The 26,808-nt window shown below is 41.6% G+C and overlaps 1 protein-coding gene across 19 annotated transcripts in view; it reads right to left on the bottom strand.

Annotated features, from left to right (window-relative positions):
• Positions 1–26,808, bottom strand: part of esrrga (estrogen-related receptor gamma a) — a 147,253-nt gene that overhangs the window by 38,977 nt on the left and 81,468 nt on the right. For 18 of the 19 annotated variants that reach the window (XM_079665525.1, XM_079665519.1, XM_079665522.1 and 15 more), the window contains 3 exons: positions 23,400–23,558; positions 10,229–10,653; positions 4,192–4,320 (listed from right to left, as the gene is read on the bottom strand). In XM_079665525.1, the coding sequence (XP_079521651.1) occupies positions 4,192–4,320; positions 10,229–10,653; positions 23,400–23,558 (713 nt within the window). The remainder of the gene's footprint in view (positions 1–4,191; positions 4,321–10,228; positions 10,654–23,399; positions 23,559–26,808) is intronic. The other variant, XM_079665515.1, reaches the window with a different exon arrangement.

Raw genomic sequence — 26,808 nt, 5'->3', positions numbered from 1 at the left:
CATGAGCTGTGTGTGTGTGTGTGTGTGTGTGTGTGTGTGTGTGTGTGTGTGTGTGTGTGTGTGTGTGTGTGTGTGTGTGTGTGTGTGTGTGTGTGTGTGTGTGTGTGTGTGTGTGTGTGTGTGTGTGTGTCTAAGGGGCAGTCTGCCAACGTTTATATTTGCAGTCTGTGGACTTGTCTCTCTCGTAGTCTACCATCTGAATCCAGCTGGCCGTTTATGGCAATATAGAGATGGAGGCTTCGGGTTTGGATTCAACACATTCTGTCTGTTTAACCACGATTCATCAGACGTGCCATCATCAAAGCCGCTATGTTGTAAGGGAGCAAATGTGTCAATATGACCATATGTACGATGTACATGCATACTGAATATTGCTGGCTCGTGGTCTGGGTGCCTCTGCCGGAGCCTTTCATGTGCAAATGTCTGATCAGTGTTTTGTTTTCTGTTCGTGACAATTGTAAGCATTACTGCTGAATATGAATGTCTGTCTTGCCTTGCCAGTTTTGTACAAATAAAATAATCTACTACAGCGAGTAAATTGTTAAATCAAATAATTCAATTGAAATGTATGTTATGAGGTATTCGTTACAAATCGTAATCAACCTCCTGTTTCATTATTGTTCATCAGATATTTTACCTGCAGTAATATTCTCTCCTTTTACCCTTTCTCTAGGCAGGTTTTAGCCACGCCCCTGTGACCTTTTGGTCTTCCGCTGACGCATCATTATGACCTCATTAAAAATGGACAGACAGCCATTGCCAGAGGGGAAGTTCTCATAATATAGTCAGGCCTTTTAATTGCCTTGCTCCAGAAATTAGCTGCTACATATTGGTGGGTGGGTGCCCCATGTTCGTTTCAGTTTACCCCCTGCTCGTTTACGCCTCTCCTCTCCTCTCCTCAATACTCCACACACAGAGATGTGTGTACACATCTCTGTGTATTGACACGATCAGGTGTGTGTTTAAGAGAAAATATAAAGAAAAGGCTTCACTTTGAGGCTGGTTTACCGACCCTCTGGCCGCTTGTACTCCCCTCTCTTTTGGTCATACACACACACAAACATACACACACACTCTTCCTTGCTGCCTCACCTGCTTTTGCTTTTCATCTCACCCTCTCTGTCTCCCAGGGCGACAAAGCTAATTTGAGGCAGATCTTGCCCTAAGGGGTAAACTACAGCATCTACACACAGAAACACAGACACACACAAACACAGACACACACACACACACACACACACACACACACACAGACACACACACACACAGACACACAGACACACAGACACACACACACACACACACACACACACACACACACACACACACACACACACACACACACACACACACACACACACACACACGCGCACACACACACACACACACACACACACACACCATCCTCTACTCCATGTCCTCCACCCTACTCCCCCCTTACCACTTTATCTTCACCTTTCTCCCGTGAGCTAGCCCCTGACAACCAGAGTTAGCTCTGATGCTAACTGATCTAGCCACTTACCATTATCATCTATGCAATCCTGCTGCAACGATGCATACACCCGGAAGGGTTGGATAACACACTAGGCAATGTTCCTAAATGTTGTGTGTGCAAAGGATTGTTAGTTGAGAGGGCTAATATTTTTCACCAGTTAGTATACCAATGTCTTTGATGTGGTTCGTATTGTCTTCTGTTTTTGCAATGTGATTATTTTTACCCCCAATCTGATATGAATATTTTTGTTTCCTGTGACACCACTGCATTACAATGGGTCTTAGTTAGGGTTTCCATATTATAACAATAGTTCAAGGGAAGGTTTCAGGAGATGTAGTGTCTCTGCAGCATGCACTAGTTCTTAAAAAAATGAAATGTACTATATAATATTAACTAATATATCCAGCAAAATAAAGCATTTACATTTAGCTCTTTTTTATAGTTCTTGGTCTTTGTCATATATCACAGTTCGAATACATAAAAAAATGAAAAGGTATAGGAAAATGGATGTATCAATTTCCCAAATGACCCTTATTCATATGTAGAGCGGGACCTCATGTATTACATTCACACCCACCACAACAAATGAGGTGGCTGTGGTCTGTCATTTTGATGTATATATATGTAGGACTAGGTGGGTGTGCATGTGTGTGTGCGTGTGCGTGTGCGTGTGCGTGTGCGTGTGTGTGTGTGTGTGTGTGTGTGTGTGTGTGTGTGTGTGTGTGTGTGTGCATGATATATGTGTGTTGAGCAGGGCGACAAGAGGCATCATAGTTTTACTCCCATATTGGATTAATGGGCAAACCACAGCCCTAAGAGTTAAAATCAATAGCATAATTTGTAAAAAAAAAAAGTAATATAAAAAAAAGGGAATTTCTTGCAAATGATGGCTTTTTAAGAGTTTATTGACAAGCGTAATGTGGTTTCTGTGTGCAGCAGAAGGATGCAGTGTGCGCTGTGTAAACTGTGCGACTGTCAGAGCTGCCAATAATACATAATGTTTGTGGGTATTTGTGGCCACACACACATACTGTATGCGAGACAAAACAGGAGAGGAGACATGGGTTCTGCCTATGTCAGATCAACTGGGAGAACAATAGCTACCACAGCAGCTTGTTGGAAGTGTGTGTGTGTATTCTGTCTGTGTGTGTGCAAACGAGAGAGGTAGCAGCTTCGAGCATGTTTTTTTGCAGTGAAAACTGTGGCTGTTAGAGGAAATTCAATATTTGTCAGGTTTTTGAGTGAGTTTAGTAAAGCTCTGAGGTGTGTTTTACTGTATCTTCAACAATTTGTGAATGGGAAGATTTAGAAAACAGGCACAAACTCCAGAATAGTGATTAGTTTTATAAAATATATTTGTTTGCTGTTGTTTTTTGAATATACCACTATTGACATCAAACTGGAAGAGCAGCCTCAGGTCTGTTTGAGTGTCATGGTGCTAACAGGATGGAGGGAACAGCAAATGAAGAGGAGAATGTGTGTATTAAGAGCACAAGAGAGGCCACAGAAACAGTACAGTACACTGCGTGGGAGCATCGGAGGGGGACATGGAGACAGGAATGGATGGAGGGAGGGCTGGCACGCTCCCTGACCACTGTGAGGAAGGGGGCGTAGGCCAGGTCTCCCATCAATTACAACCTTGACCCTCCTCTCTTCTCCCTTCTCTTTCTCACATACTTTCTGCTTCATTCAACCATCCTCCCCCTGCCTCTCATCCTCCCCTGGTCCCTCTCCTCTGCTCCTATAAATCAATCGCCTCTCTCTCCCTCCCTCCCCCTAGATTTCTCCTACCTTCCCCCCTCCCACTATTCCTCTCGAGCTCTCTCTCTCTCAATCGGCCCTTCTCTTCATCCCTTGCCACTCCTCTCCCTCTTTTCATCGTTGGAAGTGCAGTGGGAGTAGAAAGGTCAGAGGTTGGCAGACAAGAGGGAGAGAAAGAGACACAGGCAACGAGGGAGTGTGAAAATGAGAGGGTGAGTGTATTTTATCAAAGTGGTGTGGGGGCAGATAATGTCTCTTTTTCTCTGTTTACTTTTCCTCAACCCCGTGCAACACTCACTGTGAGTGTAGCAATGATCCTGTAATGTGTATCTCATTTAGGGAAGGCAAGGGTGTAGGACTTTCTGTGTTGGCCTCAGAAACTATAACTTCTGTATGTGGAAGTCAGAGATGAACATACACAGTGAAAATGAAAAGTGAAAATGAAACAGGCAAACCAAAGCTATGAACACTTATGAGGATACCAAAAGACTCAAAGTTGTAAGATGGTACTTGTGTCATGATGCCAAAAGCAATAGAATACAATATAATGTATATAAGAAGTATTAACAATTGTTTAGAAGTGATACATGTAGCATTGTTCAACATCAATATTCCATTGTCATACTTTGATGTATTATGGTATATTTATTGTAAAACAAGACACCATGTTTACATTTATTTATCACATTGCTGTTCCTGTGTTGCCCAAACAAACCACATTTCCCATAAACCCCATTGCTTCCCCATTGATCCTTTGTATCTAATATTTTAATCAAAAGATTTGAATTGATTTTCTCCATCATTTTTTTGCATTTACCTCACCGGTGCCATGAAGTTTTCAAAGTTTTGATCGATACAACTGTATCTCTGAGTATTTCCTCAGGCCTTAAAATGCTACATGTAGCACAGTTAACAGAGAAAGATAAGGAAGAGACCTTTTCCCTTACCCTCCCTCAGCATGCCCACGTTCAGACACTTCATGAAGCGGCAGGCCTGGCACGACTTGCGTCTCCTCTTGGTGATCTCGCACTCGTTGGTGGCTGGACAGCTGTACTCTATGTTGCCTGTATGTAAACATGTTGGAGGAACACAGAGAAAGGGTTTCATTTTAGATGGATATTTCAGGTGGGCTAACAACCTTGAAGACACTTCCTGCTGCACAAAGATGGTAACAAGGATCTAGATTCATTTTTTAAGAGAGGAAGACAAATCTAGAGTTGTAAAAAGATATACAGAGACACACAGGCAAATACAATAACATGTACTTCTATGAACATTTACTAAGCTAGCTTGGTGTTCACCTGCTATGACTTTAAGAAGTCCTTTTGTTTCTATGGTGGCTACAAACAGCCCAGACACTAAAACCAAAGTTAACAGCATAAGCAGCAATCTGATATCTTGTGTATGGATTATGTTTCATCAATATCAGACTGTTGTTTTGATGTTTCAGTGATACTTCAACCCCTAAAGTTATCATTTTACATTGGACTGAAGAGAGAAAGTTGTGTGTGGGAGTGTGAGTGTGTCTGTGTGTGTGTGTGTGACATGAGTATGAACTGTATGTGCATGCGTGCTACAGAAAGCTTAGGTTGCGTGACTAGCTGCAGTTCCCTCACTTACACTGATGAAGAGCTGAGGTTAAGATTAGGAGCTGATGTAAGCCTATTAACTTCACAACCCTCGCAAACAGAAACAAAGGATAAATACCACTTTAACCTTTCCGTCCACAGCCTCACTATTTCTTCCTCAACCTTTCTATATCCTTGTTCTTAGTTCCATGTCCCCACTATATTTCAAAACTGTTTTCACATTTCTTAATGAGATCTATTTTCAACGCTCTACATTGTGCCACCTGTTTTCCTCCTTCGGTTTTTACTCTGTTTCATTCTGTTGTTTTGTTTCCTTATTTTCAGCTTCACTCAGCCTCCTGTTCTGCTTATTTCCTCTACTTAGTTATTTGCTTCCTCGCGGTTCAAAGCCAAGCACAGTTATAGATTTGTTAGGACTATTGCTGAATTCCTCAAACAGGTTTCTTTGTTCAGGGAAGTTGTTTAATCTGTGTTAGGAACTAAATACCAAAAAAACAACAGTATTGTTCCCTTCCTCCCATGCCCACATGACTAATAGCAAACCAATGCATCTCCCACTGAAAGAGAGTAAACAGTGATTGCTATTGACTGCTGCTGTGGAGAGGATGCTTTCTCATTACTGGGCTGATTAAGGGGGCTAGTTAGCTAGGGAAAAGGGTAAATGGCGAACACTTCCTAATGGATAACAAGATTCTCATTAATAGGCCTTCTTAGTTAAAGTAAAGGCTAAACATGCTAAATACTTGGGGTCCCTTTTAGTCTAATGGACACTACTAATAGGACTAGTTAGCTAATACTTAACCTTTACATGCTGATGATACAGGAGGTGCAGATTAATTCAGCAATTAAGAGGGACACTTACCTAGCACGAGGCTAAATGTGCTAATGACACAGAATTTGCGTGGGTTAATGGGTGGTCGGTAAAAGGCCTTGTTAGTGCAAGGCTAAACAGGCAAGCGCTGCTAAATGGAAAACTGCAGTAAAGAGCCACTTATGGGGCAGGTAGCACTAAAGCTAAATGTGTTTAACCTCTCACTGAAACCGTTTTCAACATCTTCACATGCTGAGTGCTACTGCGCACCTCAATAGTCGATAATGATAATGATCATGCTTATTATTTGTCTTATAACACTGTTAGTCAAATTTGAATTGACAGTACCTCAACTCAACAGGGTTGGGTACTGGGCTTACATCAAAAGCCCTTATGAATGAGTGAAACAGGACTATGTGTTGGAGGAATTAGACAAGAAGGGTTTACATCCGAATGTCATGGCCCTCTCTTTGTATCTCTTTATGTGTCTTATTGTGCACTGAGGTGGGCTTAGAGCAGAAGGGTTCTTGGAGGATCTTATGTATAACGTGTGAGTTTGTAAGTATGTGTGTGTGCGTTGTGTGTGTGTGTGTGTGTGTGTGTGTGTGTGTGTGTGTGTGTGTGTGTGTGTGTGTGTGTGTGTGTGTGTGTGTGTGTGTGTGTTGGTATGAGCAAGGGGGATATATGAGGGCCTTAAATCCCCTACAATGTCCTTTGAGTGTGTGTGTAAGTCTTCCTGCCGCATGAAAATTGCCCACCAACGTACACACTGTGCTTTCTGCCTGCTGTTCTCTTTTAGCCCCTTTTTTTTTTTTTCATTTTCTGACATTATACTTTGCCTTTTTCTTGTTCAGCCTCTCACGTCCCTTGCTTATCTCAGTACATTGACTTAAGAATTTAAAATGGTCCTTATAAAAACTGTATTTATTTTGTTACGGCTAGTATGAACATAACCCTTTTTTATTCGATCTCAACCACAATTCCTCTGCACTGTTTACCTTTTTCATTTTTATCATTGTGGCTCTCATCCACTTTTTTTTACTGTCTTTCCATCTCATCCTACCTCTACCCCTCTCACACTTTGCCCTCCTCCTCCTCCTCACTCCCCTTTATCCCTCTCTCTCAATAAGGGAGTGATAGATGCAGGTTGTCAGGTGTCGCTGGACTAACGCCACAGAAACAGCAGCTGCCAGAGCCACTTCCTCCATGCTGCGACACACACATGCACACACACATACCTCTAAGTCCTTCCTACATTTGTGTGCCCAGTCCACCCACCCTCTTCTCCCCTCTTTTCCTCATTCCTTGTTTTAACTTGTTGTTTATTCAAACTAGAATACACACTTCCTCTTCTTTCTCTCTCTTCCTCTCCTCTCCTCTCCTCTCCTCTCATCTCCTCTCCCGCCCCATGCTCTCCTCCCTGTCCAGCTGGAGGTGTTTTTTTGGTGATTACCTGCGGTTTTATTGGCTAATGGGTTGAAACATACCAATATGTCTGCTGCTGCCCATCTGAGGCTGGCCCTGCTTTCCAGCCAAGATACACACACTAACACACAAGCGTGCATAAACACAGGCATATGTGCACATACGTACACATAAACCTGTGCTCATTTACGTGGATGAGCAGGAGCCCACACACAGACACGGGGTAACACACACAGACACCATCTATGGATGAGTTTGGCTTGTGTGGCAGCCAAAGATAATGTCATGACCCATTTGCTCGGTTGGATTCAAGAGTGCTCATGCTGCATCCCAAAAAAATCCCCAAATATCAACCGTAAGTCTGTAGCACAAGTCATGAAAGAACGTGTGCTACTTTAAAAAACAAAAGAAGAAATGTATTAACAGATTTACTTAATACATTCTAGTTGTGTCAAGTCAAGCTTAGGAAATGATTGTGTAGAGTTATTGGGTAAAAGTTTACATTTGTTGTAATGAATGCAAAATATTGGATGCGATCTAGCCGTCTGAGCCATAAAGGAATCGATTTATTTTAATGATACACTATTTACCTCTCAGCTAACTTTCCAGTGGATCTGATGGCTCCACTTTTAATGTTGCTTCCTGCAATTGTGTTCACCAAACTGTTGTCATTTGTCACAACCTTTCGTGACAAAAGTCCCATGACTATATATGCAAGTCTTGACCCATAACCTTTCGCTCTGACCTGCCTGAGCTGCAGCATGTCCACTACAGGGGAAGTTAAGATTACACATGAAGTCAAATGAGAAAGTGCGACAGTGGACGGGGAATTGCTTTGAATCTTTTGAAGGTCATACTCCCAAGAGTTCCCTTCTGTCAACATGGCATCGTATTCATACATTTGCTGGGCTCTTGGTATTTAATCTTTTACTGTATCCTCACCTATGTAACCTTTAACAAGCCCTAAATGAAATGAGACATATGGAATTGGTCAACTATCATACTGGGATGACGGAGGAATTAAGGGTTAAACCTACACACACAAAGTCATGTGTGTGTCTGTCTATTGATGTGTGTTGGTGTGTGGATGTGCTTCTATGAGATTCTTGCCGTGCGTGACTTTATCTCTCTATGTGTGTGTTCCAATCTCTTTGTGAGGATTGCACTGTGTCCTGATCTCATGCCATAATAAACACACACAGGTCATCTCTAGGTAGTGACGACCACATAGTGGATGTAAGACTTCCACCCCCGAACATCTCCCTGTCTCCCCCTCTCTCTCTGGGGCTTTACTAGGAAAGCAGCTTATCGGAGGCAAAGGAAGCAGCGACAGATAGGTGGATGGATGGAAAGGCCGATAGATGAATCCTGTACGATATGACTGACGCACCGACTGACTCCATGAATCAATAGCGCCTGGCTGACTGGTAGCTTGGTTATTGCAGTGGCATACTGACTGACAAGAGAGTGGCCCTAAAGACTAACGGGGCCTATTAGTTACTTTGAATAACTTGGACGAATCATTGAAGATTATAACTCAACAAACAGTCTTTAAAGGTTTATCATTCAGATTCGGTTAACCACCAATTTTGGTCCTAATATAAAATGTGATGACTTTCCCTGCATACTTAAAACAGCTTTATGGATCCATGTCTAATGGGTTATTAAAGTCTTGTGATATTATTTATTTTTCCTCCAAATCCCGTTAAATATAATCTATAAAGTATAGATGGCTACTGTAGTTCTACCATCCTGCTGCTCTAAATACTTGCTCGTGCACAGAAGCAGTGGCTAACACATATCACTATACCAACAGTTACAGGGCTTAGCTTCTTAATAAATCAGATTATATACATTCATGACCTGTTTTGTTCGGAATAATGTCTTCAGAAGTAACAAATGGACTTGTGCCATAGAAAGGCAGTGATAGTCCAACACTTTTGAAACATATATTTTAGGCGTTAGAGCTGGGGTTCAGTCCCTACTGCTGCAAACTCAGGTTCAAAACAGGTCTGCTCTCTTTGTGCATGTCATCCCCTCTATCTCACGCTTTCAACACTGTCACTCTTCCAAAAAAGGCTAATCCGGCCCAAATAAGTAAAACAAAAATCATTATAAAGCCCAATTAATGAATTCACCAATTCAATGTTTTCATATTCTATGCAGCATATAGTAGATAATATTCCACATGTTGTATAAATCATGTGAAACCAAGATGGTTCAGTCATCTTTTGAACTTGCTGGATTAATGAACAAATGGCTGATTTACTGGCTTGCTTTATGGCTAATTGGTTATCTGAAAGACTGACCTGTCCAGTGCTTACAAGGGTAAATGAAGGACATTCCATTGATCAAGCTGAAAGTTGAGTATGAATTCAATATCCTCAAAACTGGATAGCCATCATACCTTAGCACACCCTGGAACACTTCTAGCACCAACAAGAGATGAGCAAAGGATTACTGAGCCTAATTCCTGGTACTGTTCTCATCATGTGGATTACTGCTCTACCCCTTCTCTCCTCTAACCCTAACCTGAACTCCTGACCCCTAGACATAACCTCTGACCTTCCTCTGATACTACTAGGCTTATAGCTAACACTGTAATAAGCAGCTAGATCTGGGAATGCAAACACAACCTGGAAATTACTCTTTGCTGTTGTTGAAGAGAAGAGGTCAAGGTTGACGGTGAAAGTGGGGCGTTTCTGGGAGTGGTGTGTATGCATGATCCTGATTGGATGCTTATATGTGAGTGTGGGTGCATGCGTGTCGAAAGAAAAGAAAAATGTTGAAGGTGAGAGAAAAATAGACTGTGGTGGCTCACTTAGCAGAAACATGAACCAAATAAAAATCTGGGTTCACATCTGGCCTGGGGCTTTTATCATATGTCCTGGATCTAGCAAAATGGCTCAGGTGTGTGTGTGTGTGTGTGATAGAATGCATGTTGTGTCCTTGTGCATTTCATTTCATCATAGATTATGTTTTAGGTGCTTTGTATGGAATACTTATCTAAAAGGGTTGAGGCTTTTTAAGGAGCCCATTGACTTTTATCTTTCCTCACCTTTAACTTCTGACTCGCATCATTTGCAACCAATGTACACAGACCAACATAGAGATAACTAAAGGCAGAAAGTCGAAATAGAAGCCAACCTTGGATGGTGCGTTTGAAGAAGGCCTTGCAGGCCTCACAGGATGCCACTCCATAGTGGTACCCTGACGCAATGTCCCCGCAGACCAGACACAGCCTCTTGGGCATGGAATTCAACATGTACTCGCACTTAATCTGTGAATCTTCCCCAATAGTGGATGAACAGTCCTCGTAGCGCTTTGATCCGGGGCCGCCGGCGGGACCCAGGGACCCTGCGTTGGAGCCGTACAGACTCGGGGAGTCTAAGCCGTTGGGGTGGCCGTTCATTGTGGACGAATAGGAACCTGAGGCGTCGCTGGAGCCACCAGGGGAGTGATGGTTTAGGCTGTCAGTCAGGGAGGCAGGACTAGACGGCTCAGTCTTTATGTAAGAGGACGGACAGTTGGACTCAAGGTGGCGCTCCTTACTGGACATTCTGCAGAGAAGCCTGAGGGAGAGAGACAGGTGTACAAAGAAGAAGAAAGAGAAGAATATGATATTATTACAAGAGAATGTCACGTGTAAAATGTCAGAAGAATGATGGATACTTATAAAGAAAATGTGTTATGTTGTTATTATGTTTCATGTGGAACTAAATGATGCAGGTCTCCCTTGTAAATGAGATCGATGATCTCAAGGGACTAATCTGTCTAAATAAAGGTTTGAAATGAAATGAAATGAAAAGAGTGAAAGGGTGAGAGGAAAGGCACAGCCAGAGGAGAAGAAACATAGATACAGTAAAGGCAATGCTTGAAAGTCCAATTACAGAAATCATTTGTTCTAATGTTGTTGTATTTCCTCACTGTCACTTCCAATGATGGATTCGTATTCTTTCACTGAGCCGGGCCAAGTTGTATTAATGACACACAAACATGTTCAAACACAATCCATCCATCACATTTGTTTTTCTTTCCTTATAAGAAATTACAGAGGGAGCTTTGTAGAGGGAGAAACAAGGGGCAAGAAAATAAACAAGAGTAAGAGAGCTACATTTTACAACTAAATAGATTCTTGTTCATTAGGGAAGCCATGTGTAAAATAGAGTAGCAGCGAAGCACCTATAGTACCACACATTCCCACAAACACAAGCTCGGGGGACGACGGTCATCCGTCACTTTCCAGTCAATAGCAGCTTGTTCTACATGAAGGTAATCAGTAAGCAGCCTCTCTGCTGCTCAATCATCCCAAAGACAGCCACACACACACACACACACACACACACACACACACACACACACACACACACACACACACACACACACACACACACACACACACACACACACACACACACACACACACACACACACACACACACACACACACACACACACACACACACACACACACACACACACACACACACACACACACACACACACACACACGTTTCTGTAAACCATGCAATACAAAACTTGTTTTTTTAAAAGAGACAAATCTCTTCTAATCAGTGCTGAAGTTTGACTGTATTCCTCTCCTCTCTCTTGCTGCCTTCCTCTACTCTGCATCCCTTCCTTTCTCCTCCCTCTCTCTTCTCCCCTTCTCCCTAAGGAGGCTGACTGGTGTCTTGTTAATGGCAGTTGTAATTAACAGCTATCTTCTCTATGTCCGTATCTCTCCATCCCTCCCTTTGTCTACCTTAGTATCTATCTGCCTGTCTCCCTATCACTTTCTATTCACTGCCATCTCTCTCTCTCTTCCTCTATCCTTGCCCACTCTCTTTTTCTCTTCACATTACCACTCTCTTTCCCTCTAACCCTGCCCTCCCTCCCTTCTCTCCCTTTCATTGTTAAAGGCAGAAAGCACAAAAGGGGTTTTTAATTAAGGCAGGATGCTGCTAAACGAGGGGCTTCTAAAGTCCAGTCGGCCTGTAAAAGATCCCTGCTCTACAGGGACCCATAAAACACAGACAGCGCCTCGGTGGAGAATGGACAGGCGCTCGGGAGAAGGAAGGGTGGGGGAGCGGGGAATGGATATAGACAGCGAAAACAGGTAGAGAGAGGGGCGGCCAAAGCAGAAAGACAGACAGACAGAGCAAGGCAAAGTGAGAGGGACGGGTCGGCTGCGCTGAATGATGATCGCCGAATGACTGACAGTACTTTCAGACCGGTTTGGTTTTGAATGTGCTTTAATGGGTTTGATGAGCAGCGGGATGGGACAGAGCTTCCCGCCGAACCTACACTGTGTGAATACTGTTTCCCAGAAAGTCAGGGCTTTCCTTTAGAGTCCATTTTTCCTTTCATAAAATGACATGACATTTATAATGAACAATACTTTGGCCTTTCCGCACCTTTTCATCATATATTTCCTTCCCACCCCCACTTCCCCCTCTCCCCTCCAGCAAGTCCTTCTAATTTGGTGACTCCATTAATCGTGGCTTTGTGGTATTCACCAATGTCTGTAAATCTGTTTATCTGATGCGAAGGTAGGCTTTCAGTTTGGAATTAAGGGGGACGGTAAGAACGATTCGGGCACACATCCAGACAGATACACATATTAGGTGATGGAATAAGAAAAAGAGAATTACAGGTTAAAGTGGGAAATACTGATAGGATGATGACACATTGCACTGGGTTGCCCGTGTTCTTGCATAGCGAGAGAAAATACAGTGGTGGCAGAAAAAAGAGTAGAGCCATTTAAGTAGATGATGTGATGGTGATGATTTAATCTCTCCTTTTTCACTCTTTATGCTCCTTTGTGCCCCCTCCCTTCGACCGTCAATCCCTCTGAGTGCCATTAAGTGAAAGAGTTTAAGTGCCAAAAGATCTCAGGCGCTTTTTTCCTCTTTCTCTCTCTCAAATTCTCATCTATCTCTCTTTCCTTCTCCCTTTCCATTCCTCCTCTTAGCTCCGTCTCCCTCTCTCCGCTTATAAATGAAAAATAATGGCAGTCGAAGGGGGAGGAATAAAAAGAATAAAAACGAAGACATGCGAGAAGAAGATTAAGAAATCACAGCCAGTGCGCTGTGCCGAGCGAGAGGTTGAATGCATTCATGTATGTATGTTATCAGTATAATTATGGCGCTATGTAACGACGGCTCAGTGCTGAAAGAGCCGTCTTATTGTGCCTGTCTGCTCTTCAGTTGAGTGGAGAGAGAGAGAAGGGGGTGGCTCTCAGTTTTTATCAATTCTTTATGTTTTGAGGTGTTTAAGAGGTTCGTATAAAGAGGGGAAGGCTTGAGTGTGTTTCTTTTCCCTTTTGTATTCTCACAAGAAGATCAACGACGTGAGCATTGTGTTACGAGATGATTTCAGTTAATCACAAAGAACAGTGGTAATAAGATTTGAGAGTTTTGTTTCATTCTGTTACAAAAGAAGGGTTTTGAATGTCCTGCTATTCTGTACATTGAATCCACTTCAGCACAAGAGCACCATATTCTAACATGCTCATTAAAAAACGGAAGCAAGTATTACATGTATTTCTTTTTAGCAAGACTAGACCATCATACTAAAGGTTTATTTTAATCAAAAGACGATTTAATTGCTAACAAACATCAGGTAGGATTTTCTGTGAAGTGGCAAGATGGGTGGGAAGGGGGAGGGACTTTTTATTTATTTCTTTGTTTTTTCTTTTTCTTTTTGTATTTTCTATATTGTCTGTATCGTTTGTATCTGTGTATATAAGTCCCTTTTGTGAGGGCAAAAAACAAAAACAATAAAAAGTGGGTCACAAAAAAACAATTTAGTTTCACATGTCAAAGATGAACTGATATCTTACTGATGGACACTTAAAAAATGTCCCGAATTCTTTCAAGCTCTTTAAGTAACTTTAAGTCAAGTTGTTTTCCAGCATTTCATTTTCGGATAAGCGCCTATGATATAATTGACCACACAAAAGAGAGTTTGTGACATAACTAGATATGACCCTGTTTCCCAGGCAGCCAGAGCAAGGGGACAAAAGTGGCTGTTTAGTTCCTGCAGACATCAAATATTCAGCAGGCCTATTTACCTGTCCCTTACTGAGGCAGAACACACACCCAGAAAGATTACCGCCTTCCCCTGTCTCCATTTCCAGCTCGATCCCTGTCATTTTCTCTTTCTCTTCTTTCCTATTTCATTTCTCACCTTTTGAATGCACAGTGACTCGTGAACGCGTGGAGAGAAAGCAACAGAATGAGTGGGGGGAAAAAAGAAAGAAGGGAAGAAGGAGAATCTTTTTTTCTGTGTGTTTTGAAGGAAGGTGGGCCATTTAGTACGACAAGCTGTCATTAGAGCGGTGGGCTGATGCAGCGCCCTGACAACTGGCAGGGACAAACATACAATCATCGTATTAGAGCAACTACTCTGGGCCGCACTCTGTGTCTCTGTGCTGCTCGCTGTGTGCTCCTTTACTTTCTGTGCACTTGCACCCTTTTATTATATACAATCTTTGTACGACTGCCTCGCTAGATGGCAGCCATAAACACAAACTGATCCTCAAACAACTCCTAACTGTTTTTTGTCCTGCCCCGGGTTACAGAAGAGATGTAGTGTAAGTAGCTGCGAGCTGAAGAGAGGTTTACAACAGACAGTCTTGGTGTCATGTTAACATTCAGCTTTTCCTTTCAGAGCTTCAGAAGTCACTCGGTTTTATCTTAATCGTTCATGTTGCTTTCCCTGCTGCACATTTACGTCGAGAGAATTTAAAATAATTAGCCAAGAGCAAAGATTTTGAGCTTAAAAATTGTACTTCGGAAAGCGTTTTACAAAATACATTTATTTGACTAGACCCTGACAAACTTTAGTGAACGTAGGTGTAGAAGAATGAAGCATCTCACTATCCGAACAATATTTTTAAAACCACATTTCCATTGAAAAGAGGATAAACAGAAAAGAATAATAAGAGGAGAGAGGAGGGACACAGAGAGGTAAGAGAAGTGGTATAGAGACAGAGCAGGAAGAAGTGCTGACAATGTAGCTACCATGGGTTGGCTAATACCTTTCTATCACACCAAGCATTGTGCTCTCGACGCTGATAAGAATACACAGTCCAATAAGCAAAAAGAGGGAAAAAGGGAAAGAGAAAACCTCACACAATTCTATCTAGATGATACCGGCAGTGCTTTGGGCGGGAGGGAAAGTGAAGGAGGGATGGAAGACAGAAAAGAAAATACAGCGAATTAAAGAATGGGGTAAGAAGGGGAATAGGACATTTACATTTCCAGAGTCAAATGAATAGAACGATTTCATCAATAGACTGAATTGCTTTTTCAGCCCTCACACTCCTCTGTTTATTTCTCTCTCTATGCTACTTCCTGTTCAACCGCTACTATCTGTGGAGGGTTGTTGAACTGCTTGTTGGCTTGTTAGTTGGATACATGCACTGGTGAGTCTGCACTAAGAACACACAAGGGTTTCAAACGAGTAGGCTACAGCTGTTGTGAAATCTTTATCAAATGTTCTACCTTTTGTCTGCTTACATATTGCACTGGGATAAACACAAACAAACCCACTTCAAATTGAATATAAAGAAAATCTTGTTTGCGTGTCATTCTGTGTGCCGTTTAAAGGATACGTGGTAATTGAATCTGGGATTTTACATGCGCATTGTGTAAGGTGTGCGCACAGTTTAAAGGCAGAGAAATAGAGATTGAAAACAATCTGTGTGTTGCTGTGTTTGAGTTTAGCTCCATAGACTCACAGCGTGTCGATGATTATAGTCGTTTTCAGGGAGAAAAATGAATAAAATAAGAAATAAAAACTCACGCAGCGACAGTCAATCTAAACCACTCTCCCTCCTAGGGAGCTCCCCCTCGCCCTCTCTTCGGGTCTCAATATCTCTCTCTCTTGTTATTTCGACTTCTCACACACAAACACACTCTTTTTTTGCTTCTCTGTTTTGCTCGTGCATCCACACCCTGTCACACACACACCACCTTATATCCCACACACACACACACACACACACACACACACACACACACACACACACACACACACACACACACACACACACACACACACACACACACACACACACACACACACACACACACACACACACACACACACACACACACACACACACACACACACACACACACACACACCAGGGAGCAGATCAATTGTTACAGTGTTAGTCGGGCAGGAAACCTGTAATTCACTTCATTGGCTGCAGAATAAACCCCTGATTACATACAATCAATGTGATAATGGCTAAAACACATTCTGCCCAATGGGCTGTCGGGCTGTAAAGACCGGCAGAGGAGACAAAATGTTAGTGTGTGTCTATATTCCTGTGTGTGTGTGTGTGTTTAGACTCCTTCTAGGTAGGAATGTTATTGTTACAAACACAGACCAACACACACCCAACTATCCACAAACACATAGACTGGTGTGAAATGCATTGGGTATGACTTGCGCAGGCACAGTAGTGGGGCTAAAGCTGTTATAATGCATCCTAGGGTGTATGAAGTTTACACACACACTCATACACACACATTTTCTTGATGCGAATGGATAAACAGTGGGAGACAGCGCACACAGGGCAGGCTCGGCCAAACACGATTGATTAAGAATTATGTGCTCTCCAAACTGCTTGAGGAGTATTATGTTATTCCTGGTGATATCGATACATTTCTGTCTTCAATCATCACATAGTGGTTTTAAAACTGTTTCATCTTTTCTCTTCACATAAAAGGTGACTCTATGTTTCGAATGTTTAGGGGGATTCCTTTTCCTCTCAAAGTCTTCCCTGGAAGGGTGATTTAGATTTGAGATTCTGACTGCGATGAGGTAGTTATTTAAGTGGAAAGATATGAAGAGGTTGATCAGGGGAAACACGTGAGGCAGTGCACCGCTAACCCTGTGTGTGTGTGTGTGTGTGTGTGTGTGTGTGTGTGTGTGTGTGTGTGTGTGTGTGTGTGTGTGTGTGTGTGTGTGTGTGTGTGTGTGTGTGTGTGTGTGTGTGTGTCAGATGGGAATCTTGATGATTTAGGTCATTTTCTTGCGGAGCAGCAGCTGATAAGTGTGTTGCTGCCAGGCACTATCTTTGTCACCATGTCTCTCTCTCTCCCTACCTCTCTCTTTGTCTCCCTCTCTTTGCCCCTCTCTCCGTCTCCTTTATCTGCTGTGTGTCATTTTATTTGTAAGGGTGGTTGTCTACTGTAAGAACAGTGCTTCAAACCTCCGAAACAGCTCAACTCCATCCAGGAAGCTTCACATCAAGAGTACAGTCAACACCAGTCCTGTGATTTTATCATGGTATTTATTGAGTTAATAATTAAATACATAAATGGCTGCAAATTGGAAGCTAATTTAGGTCTATTTTTGGACTGGGCAGACTAAATGCTAACCATGTGACCTCAAGCCTTTAACTGGAAAAGAGCGAAGGAAATGATTGAAAGCATCGTCTTGTAACCTTTTATATGTTATATTGCATAAGGCAAACGTGATCCTTGTTTGTACCAAAAAATATGTGATGAACAAATTATATATTATATTTAATTTGGTATGAGAACTAAACTAGATGTGTCTGAACACTATCATACTGCCTGTTTATGTGATATTGGCAGTAACTGTGTGTGCAGCGGTATAAGGGGTATACACTGCAGGCTGGTTCCTTTATAAAAGAAAGGTCATTGATCAAGGTTAGTGTTCGTCTCCCTTTCTGTGTGTGTGTGTGTGTGTGTGTGTGTGTGTGTGTGTGTGTGTGTGTGTGTGTGTGTGTGTGTGTGTGTGTGTGTGTGTGTGTGTGTGTGTGTGTGTATGTGTGTGGATTAGCCGTGTTATCGCTAAGCATTAGGGGTGCAACGGTCCTTCCAAACACTTACCGACACTTGCCATTGTGGCTGACACACACGCATTCACAGACACACACACACTCCCAAATGCACACGTACACATTCGCCCATCCGTGTGCAGTGACACTCACCGCTCCTACACCCTCTCTCATACTCAGACAGATAGAGACCTGGTCAAGGTGCCGTATCAAATGAAATTGCACAGAAGTATAATAAAAAAAAGTGTTTAAAAAAACAAAATATCCCCCATGGGATTAAAAACACATTTTATTAAGCAGATGGTGAAAGAGGATTTCCACTCTAGTAAATATGACAGGGCTTTCAAATGTGACATGGGACGGAGGCAGAGAAAGAAGGGAGGGGAGGTCGGGCGAGAGAGACAAGGAGGGAATCGGAAGCGAGAGCGCAATGCTGCAAAAGAGAGGAGAGTCAGAGAGAGAGTGTGTGAATAAAAGTGGTGCTCCATCTGAGAGAACCAGGGACAAATGGAGGTATTTGGAGAAAAATAAACAGAGAGAGGAGAGGAAAGGAGACATAAGCGAGTAGAGCGTCAAAGCTGCATTCTTTAAGCAGATCAGATTTGGGGAAATTGGGCTGTCACTACAGGATTGCGATGATTTACACCTATCCATCACAGGGAGAGCGAGCGAAGCAGAGCTGGAGTATGTACAATAATGCACAGCATCTGTATAAAATGAGAAAATCTGTCCTAAACAGGCTGAGTTCACGGCTTACTTTTCAATCCCACAACCAATATTCTATAAATAAAACATTATTGTGTGAATGACTGATAAATACAAAAATGTAGTGATCGGTAGATATCCAGCTGGTTTATTACTTTTACCTTATGACATTGCGAGAAAGGTAATATGAGTCAAAAGTAGAAAGCGAATGTCTCTACTAACTAAAGATCTTTTATAATAATTTGAAAGGTACGTTTTTACCCAAATTGATCTGTATTGTCACCAGCTGCTGTTGACACCCGTCCCCTCTGCCTCCCCGCCTGATCTTCCCTCCTATCCTCTGCCTCCCCCCCTCCCCTCGCTGCTGGCTGATGCACCTTACAGCCTCGCTCCTGGACCATCTGTTAGGGAATCTAATTCACATCTAGTCATAATCAGGTTAGCTGGAGTGCCCCTCGTACCTGCTCTGTCTGTCTCTTTCTCGCCTACCTGCTTTTCTCTGCCTATTTTACATCATGCCTTTGATTGTCTACCATTTTTTATTTCTTCATCTTTATTGTATTTTTTTTTTTTTTGATTACATTTTTTATATTTGGACATCTCAGCATCTTTTTTATTTGACTTATTCCCTCACTAATGCTTCAAGTTGGCACCATTACAAAACTGACCGAATGAATCTTCGCAGTGTGTGAATTGTTAGGTTTTTATATATTTGGTTTTTCTGTTCTCCCAAATTGGTTCCATTGACATGTCCTCTACTGCTCGTCTTTTCAGAATTGGTTTTACTTTTACTTGGTTTTAAATGTTGCTCTCCTGAAAACGTATAACTTCAGATGACAAGAAATGAAATGCTCTCATTTTAATAGTAACATTTATTTATAAGCATAAAGGCATACGGTGCTGCCTCGACACAGCATCTTGTCTACGCATGTTTCTCTGTGTGTGTGTGTGTGTGTGTGTGTGTGTGTGTGTGTGTGTGTGTGTGTGTGTGTGTGTGTGTGTGTGTGTGTGTGTGTGTGTGTGTGTGTGTGTGTGTATTTATCCATGGCGAGTTTAGGTGAAGAGGGTGGAAGTTAATGAGAGGTGAGTGTCTGAAACCCTCTCTCTCTCTTTCGCTCTCTCTCTCTGCTCCAGCAGTAATCCTCTTCTATAAATCTGCAATCCAATCAGCGTTGTCCACCCACACACACACACACACACACACACACACACACACACACACACACACACACACACACACACACACACACACACACACACACACACACACACACACACACACACACACACACACACACACACACACACACACACACACACACACACACACACACACACACACACAGAGCTGTTGGGAGGCCCATCTGTGTGTTAAGGCAATCTGCTTTATCATTATGATTACATTGGGCTCAGTTTACAGCAATGTGTGTATTTGTGTGTGTGTGTGTGTGTGTGTGTGTGTGTGTGTGTGTGTGTGTGTGTGTGTGTGTGTGTGTGTGTGTGTGTGTGTAGTCAAGCGCAGCCTGGCTGCCTGACATTAATCACATTCCCATGGTTTGATGGCCTAAATAAAAGAGGAATAATATTGTTGCTGTCCAATGAAAACAGCAGATCTCGACAAACAAATTAGGAATTTCTTTCAAAATTCTAAAAGTTTTAATTCAGCAAAAGCGCTTAAAAGTAAAGCATATGGAAGACATTAACATGATTTGTTATTTATGTACTGTAGCATGAAGGGGTTTTGATGCATTATATCACAGGATGCCATTGTCAGTGGTCACAATATCACATCAAATATCATAATGATGTAAATATATAATGTTATAATGTAAATGTATTAAGAAATATCTTATATATAAATACCAAATATATAAATTCTGCTGTAAAATAATTGTAATTGGATTTTCTTTTCCAAAGACGCATCAAAGTGTGTTTGTGTTTGTTAGAGTGTTTATATCAAGTGTGGGACCAAATCCCATCAACACAGTCGGAGGTCAGATATCCTGGTGGGAATGTTCATGTGATCTTATAATGCATGTGTGTGTGTGTGTGTGTGAGTGTGTGTGTGTGTGTGTGTGTGTGTGTGTGTGTGTGTGTGTGTGTGTGTGTGTGTGTGTGTGTGTGTGTGTGTGTGTGTGTGTGTGTGTGTGTGTGTGTGTGTGTGTGTGTGTGTGTGTGTGTGTGTGTGTGTGTGTGTGTGTGTGTGTGTGTGTGACTGAGCGTACAAATGCGCTTGTATTGTTTGTTATAGGAAAAAATAGATGTGTGTATTTAAATGTGTGGTGATATATTAACTTTTCTTTATTGCATAAGCCCTATTTTTTTTTAAATTGTTTAAAGAATGGGCCCTTATATAAAGGTATTCATATATTGTGTGATGTCACGTAGGAAAGCACAGGTGTAAAAAATGTAATTGTTGAAGGCTGGATTTGGCCAAATGTTTACGTTAGTGGAAGGCTGTAGCAAGTGCAAAGTAAGTACCCATTACATTTTGGAGCAGATCTCGATCAAGGATGGAAACGAAAAATGTTTTTTACTTGTGTTAACACTGAGCGATAAGGCATTTGGCATTGCTAGAGGTCTGGACTCTCTGAATGCCCTTCTAGTGGTTAGTGAAATCTTCCAACTGTGGAATGTTTTTGTGTCACATCAGAGGCCTGACATCGTTTTGGCAATTGAATCGCCATTAAAATATCATCTTCAGTTATTTTATCTTTAATTAAGACTAAGTTGAACCAATGCATTGACAAAATGTGTCAGAGTCCGAAAGCAGAGTGTAGGGTGTTTGAAAATGTAGTCTTTGAATTCTAGCCATGGCGTGACTCCTTAGCTTCTGGCAAACCTTTATACCTCTCATCACCAGACGTCACTGTATGCCAACATACACACACTCAACCTAACACACACTCACATTGTGCTATAGTAACTCTCCTCTTGGTGATTGGCTGAGAGTCTGCGTGAGAATGGCTTGCCAGACCTCTAATTGGCTTGACCCAGACTAACTCTGAAATCCTATTGGACTAAGACTTCCCAGTCTACAGTGCGCACGAACGTGCACACACACACAAACACACACACACACACACACACACACACACACACACACACACACACACACACACACACGCACAATTATCGGGCTCTGCAAAAGCCTAACAATGCATAAATCAATAATCGGCTGCAATAATAAAACAATAACAGCATTATTCATGATAGTAATGTTCATTATGGTAATCATGTCAGTTAGCGAGATCATGCAGCCTAATGTTGTTTTGTTACAAACTAAAATTAGATCCTAAGAGCCACTGTCTAAACACATCAAATACTTGACCAACAGATCACATTTTTTGGTATGTTTTCTAAACACTTATTCCTACTCTGGTTTTTTAAAATGTGATTTCAAATCATTGGCAGAGCTTGGTCTTAACAATCTTTGGTGACAAAATATATCAAAAGAATATAAGCACATGTGCTATAAACCTGCATTATACTCAGTATGTACAAAACAAATACTCACAATTACTGTTTTGCAATCTGGCTCTGTCTCGTATCCAGAGAAAGTTAGAATGATTAAAAGACAGAGAAAGGAAGTTGCGGAGAAGGAGGATGAATACTAAGAGAGAGGAAGTGTATCTGCGTTCCATGCGTCAAGCATTCGCTGTGTTTAAACATGAAACAAGCAGCATATTTACAGTTTATGTTCTAAAAATGGACAATAGGATCCCTGAGTTTCACCTGCCTGCAACAACACAGACCTAGAACTGGTTTTCATTGGAGAACTTTAAAGTACATTTCCCCTTTGGTATAAGCGTTTCATGCTTTCCTGCACATGCAGATGGGGGATTACTATAATGGTAATAGTGACTGTCCTTCAACCGAATGATATCATTTAAAGCCTCCTCACATTTGCACTACTGAAGTGTCCTTGAGCCAGAAGTAGAATGTTACTTTCTTGTGATATATATAGTATATATACCGGGGAAATATAACAAAACAAAGACAGTGCTACAAGTAAAGTAAAGAAAATAGTATTAATCCTTTCTTTCAAAATAAAATATTTCCCGTGGACCTTGAGTGGAACGTGTTAGGAATAACTGGAATTTTAAGAGCATTTTAACATAATGCTTATTAAATCTAAAAAACTGGGTTACAAATCATTGTAAATTAGTCACTCATGAGACTCATACTCAAATATACAAATTCAGATGAAATGCAGATGCTTAACCTGCTTTGTTCAAGTCTTTGAGAAAATGTCTGCCTATTTTGCAAATGGTGACACAAAAGCAAAGCAGCTTATTTTAAATACGGATCTAATAAAATTGTGAATGCAGCATAAAATGTAAATTCAATTCTATAGCCCTATTACATGGAATAAATAATAGAAAAATATCTGAGGTATGTAATAAATCAATAAAAAATAAGAAAAGAGAAAAACTTGTGTTTTTGTAAATCGAAGAATACAGCTCCTCAGCGCTTTAACACACAGACATACACACACACAGACAGACACACACACACACACACACGCACACGCACACGCACACACACAGACGCACACACACACACACACACACACACACACACACACACACACAGACAGACGAGCACTAAAAACACTGGCTTTTGATGTCTCAAAGTGCTTGCCTTTTCTTTCTCTTTCATCTGAGGTTTATAGAGGTCAAGTGTGGCTTTTGTGTAAAACTGAACCTAAAAGATTCATAGATTCCTTTTCTTTTACATTTTTGCTCTTTCTTTCTTTGTGGTTTTACTTTGCTCGTCATTGGTTCTTACCTGGGGTTGTAGAGGGCATGTGCGTCTCTCATGTGGTTGGCCTCTAGTTGATCGTAAGTTTGGTGCATTCTCCAGGCGCCAGCGCCGCATTTACTGTAGTTCGACTTGGAGTTATCGTCACTGCTGCTGTTCACCAATGGACCCTTCGATAAGTTCATTCTGCAGACGGGGACAAAACGAGAGATGGAACGGTGAAAATTGAGCCAGTGAAATATATATACGGAAGATGATAAAGAGCAGCAGAGACATACACAATATTCAACTCATATCAAATAAAACACACTAAGTTAGTTATTCAAATCTAAAGATTAGGAGAATACACATTAATTAATCAGGGACATTGAAATAGTGCACATAATAAAATACAATTTGAAAAAATCAGAAGTATGTATACTTCTCTTAAGTTGGACATGAACATGGATAGAAGGAAGAATACACATAATTAAAAAAAAGACAAAATAATAAAAGAAATGGGAGGTATATGAATATGTCATATACACACAACTCACACATTCAGAATACAACTTTGGCTTGTCTGTATGCAACAGATATAACAAACAGATGCAGAAGACCTGATCGGTGTATACAAGTTTGCAAATATTAAGCAGGGGCAGCCAGAGACAGGTCAGAAGACATGTAGAGAAACAGACACACAGGCCGACATGCTGAGAGCGACGACAGGCGGACGGACAGACAGACGGAGGCAGAGAGGACGGGCTCTGACTTTAAACCTGTGCAAAAGACTTTTGTCCAGGAATGTGTTAACACATTTCTGTCTAATACGCCCGTCTGTGAGCAGATGGGGCGGATGCGTCACGCTGCTAATTGAAACACACCCCGGCTGTGTGTAACGTCAGAGGAGTTTTACCAGTTTTAGCCTTGCAAAAAGGCTTTCAGACAGAGGGAATATAAAAGTAAAAGCACCGTAGGAGGGACTGCGATCTGTCAATCAAGACCGGCACTGTCGTCATGGGAGGAGCTGTCGCCGGGTTGATAAGGTCACCGAAGGCAACAGAATCAAAATCCTGCATCGCCAAAAATATAATAATTAAATAACATGGCGCATTTCTAGCTGACGTAAAAGAGGAGGACAACGTGCAGGGTTTACAATCCAATTAGCTGGGTGGCCTACATTTAAGAAAACTATCACGGGGTGGAGAGGGGCTGTTGGGAAGAAAACTTTCTTTCAGGCAGAGCAAATATAGAAAATACTGAAACCAATTCAGAGTGGGGAACACAACTAGCATTAAAGTAATCCTTCTAAAATAATGCTAAAGTGACGCTGGCTGTGACGCTTGAGACAATACCTGTGCTTTGCATTTTGAGCATTTCTAGGTTTTTTACAAAACAATTGTGTCAAAAATAATTATGCCTGGTGATCCTAAAAAGATGTGCCCGATGAGGGAGGAATTATTTATTTGAAATTTATAAAATGGAATAATCTATTATGTAAAGTAATCACAGTAATGAATTCACATCAAGTCAAGACCTCTTTAAGCAACAAATAAAAACTATATTTATTAATTATCTTTATATTATATTAGTTTTTGTTGTTTGAGTTTTGCTGGATTTTTCCTGTCATTACCACATTACTGTGTGTGTGTTGTCTCAGACGTTGTGTATCGGTAAACAGAGCAGGATGTTGGTATGTGTCACAAACTGATAGACACATGTTTACCCCACAAACACACACCGCACAGACATCTGTGTGTTCCTAAGTGTGTGTGATGTTGTCCCGGTGTGGGTTGCTGTTTAGGTGAGGGCCACGTAGGCAGACAGGTAGACAGACCAATCACTCGTCTGACAGCCCCCGCACCCCCACCCCCCATCAGAGCTGAGTTGGCTCAGGGAAAGGTGGAGGGCCAGGGTGTGTAATATGTAGGTTTTAGTTCCACTCTGGTGAATAGGAGGAATCGATATCTGCTGCTGCTGCTGCTGCTTCAGACACTTATTGGCTTTGGTTGCGGTGTCACAATGCTATATAGACAGGCAACACTTAATACTGCTTTTTTATTGGGTGGGGGGGGGAGGTTTGTCCTGGGTTCAGATCGGACCAAGGTACACCCAGTAACCACTGATACGTGATATTGTAAGTTTGAATCCCTGCCTTTCCTCTTGCATAAAAGCTGATACGTGAAATGTGTGTCCTTCCACGGGCCATCACAACACACGAAGTAAAGAAAAGCAAAGCAGAAGAAGAAAAAAAGGAATAGATTGAACATTGGAATGGGAAAGTTACTTAGGTATTTAGCTTTACACCCTTATTTATTTGGTTATATGGAAATAAAACCTGAGTTGACCAAGTTCTGAGATAAATCACTATATATAAAGTATCTAACAAGTGAAATGAAATATATATTATTAGTATACAATATCTTTAGTATTCAAGCTTTTTGAATTTGCCGAAATCCCCTCAAGGCTGCCACTTGCATTAACCCCAAACACTAAACCAGTTTGGGATTAGAAAGGGAGATTCAGTTTTATTACATTACACCTTATGGCAAGGTAATCGGATATTTGATTCATTCAAGAAGATTACATTTAGGCTAAAAGGCATCTTAAAATGAGCAGACAATCATTGTATTAAGGCTTTAAACAGCTGTTTGTTTTTGTATTCACTGCAAGGATATCTTGCAAGAGAAAAAAGTGAAATTTTACGATTTTAAGTCGTAACCATGTGGGTACTTAAACATCAACAACATAAATAGCTCAGGTCATAAATATTTATATATGCATACAAAGTAAAAGGAGAGAATAAAGGGGAAGAGTATTAACCTATGTGATTCTACCTGACCTATTTCACGCTCCTGTCACTACATGTAAGCAGCACCAGCACCAGCACACACACAAATACACACACAAACTAGAATTGTGTGTGTGGTTCTGTAATTGTGTAAAAGTAGGGAGATCGCGGGTGTCTTTCTGATGCTCAGTGACTCGCTCATGTGTTGCTGGCCCATCTGTGAACAGAATGACCATGACACTGTGTGTGTGTGTGTGTGTGTGTGTGTGTGTGTGTGTGTGTGTGTGTGTGTGTGTGTGTGTGTGTGTGTGTGTGTGCGCGTGTGTGTGTGTGCGTGTGTGTGTGTGTGTGTGTGTGTGTGTGTGTGTGTGTGTGACATGGTGATGCAGTGATTGATGAGACAGTTGCCATTCTTGCTAATGCAAAACGCACCTATCCCTGAAGGAAGAAAATGCCACAACACACACACACACACACACGGGGCTGCAACTGCCCTACCTAATTACCCCTCTAGTTGGGGCAGTTTGATGTCCTCTAGCCTAAACAGAACAGTTAGCGTGAAAAATAAAAAATAATTGATATTTCCCTTTTCTACTTTTGATTTGTATACGACTGTGGCTCTATTTGTATTACTAATCTTGTGGTATAAAGGTGATGAGATAAGAA

This window comes from Notothenia rossii (genome assembly GCF_949606895.1).
Source record: "Notothenia rossii genome assembly, chromosome: 2".
Lineage (NCBI taxonomy): Eukaryota > Metazoa > Chordata > Actinopteri > Perciformes > Nototheniidae > Notothenia > Notothenia rossii.
The sequence above is the reverse complement of the archived record's forward strand: the minus strand, read 5'-3'. Positions and strand labels throughout refer to the sequence as shown.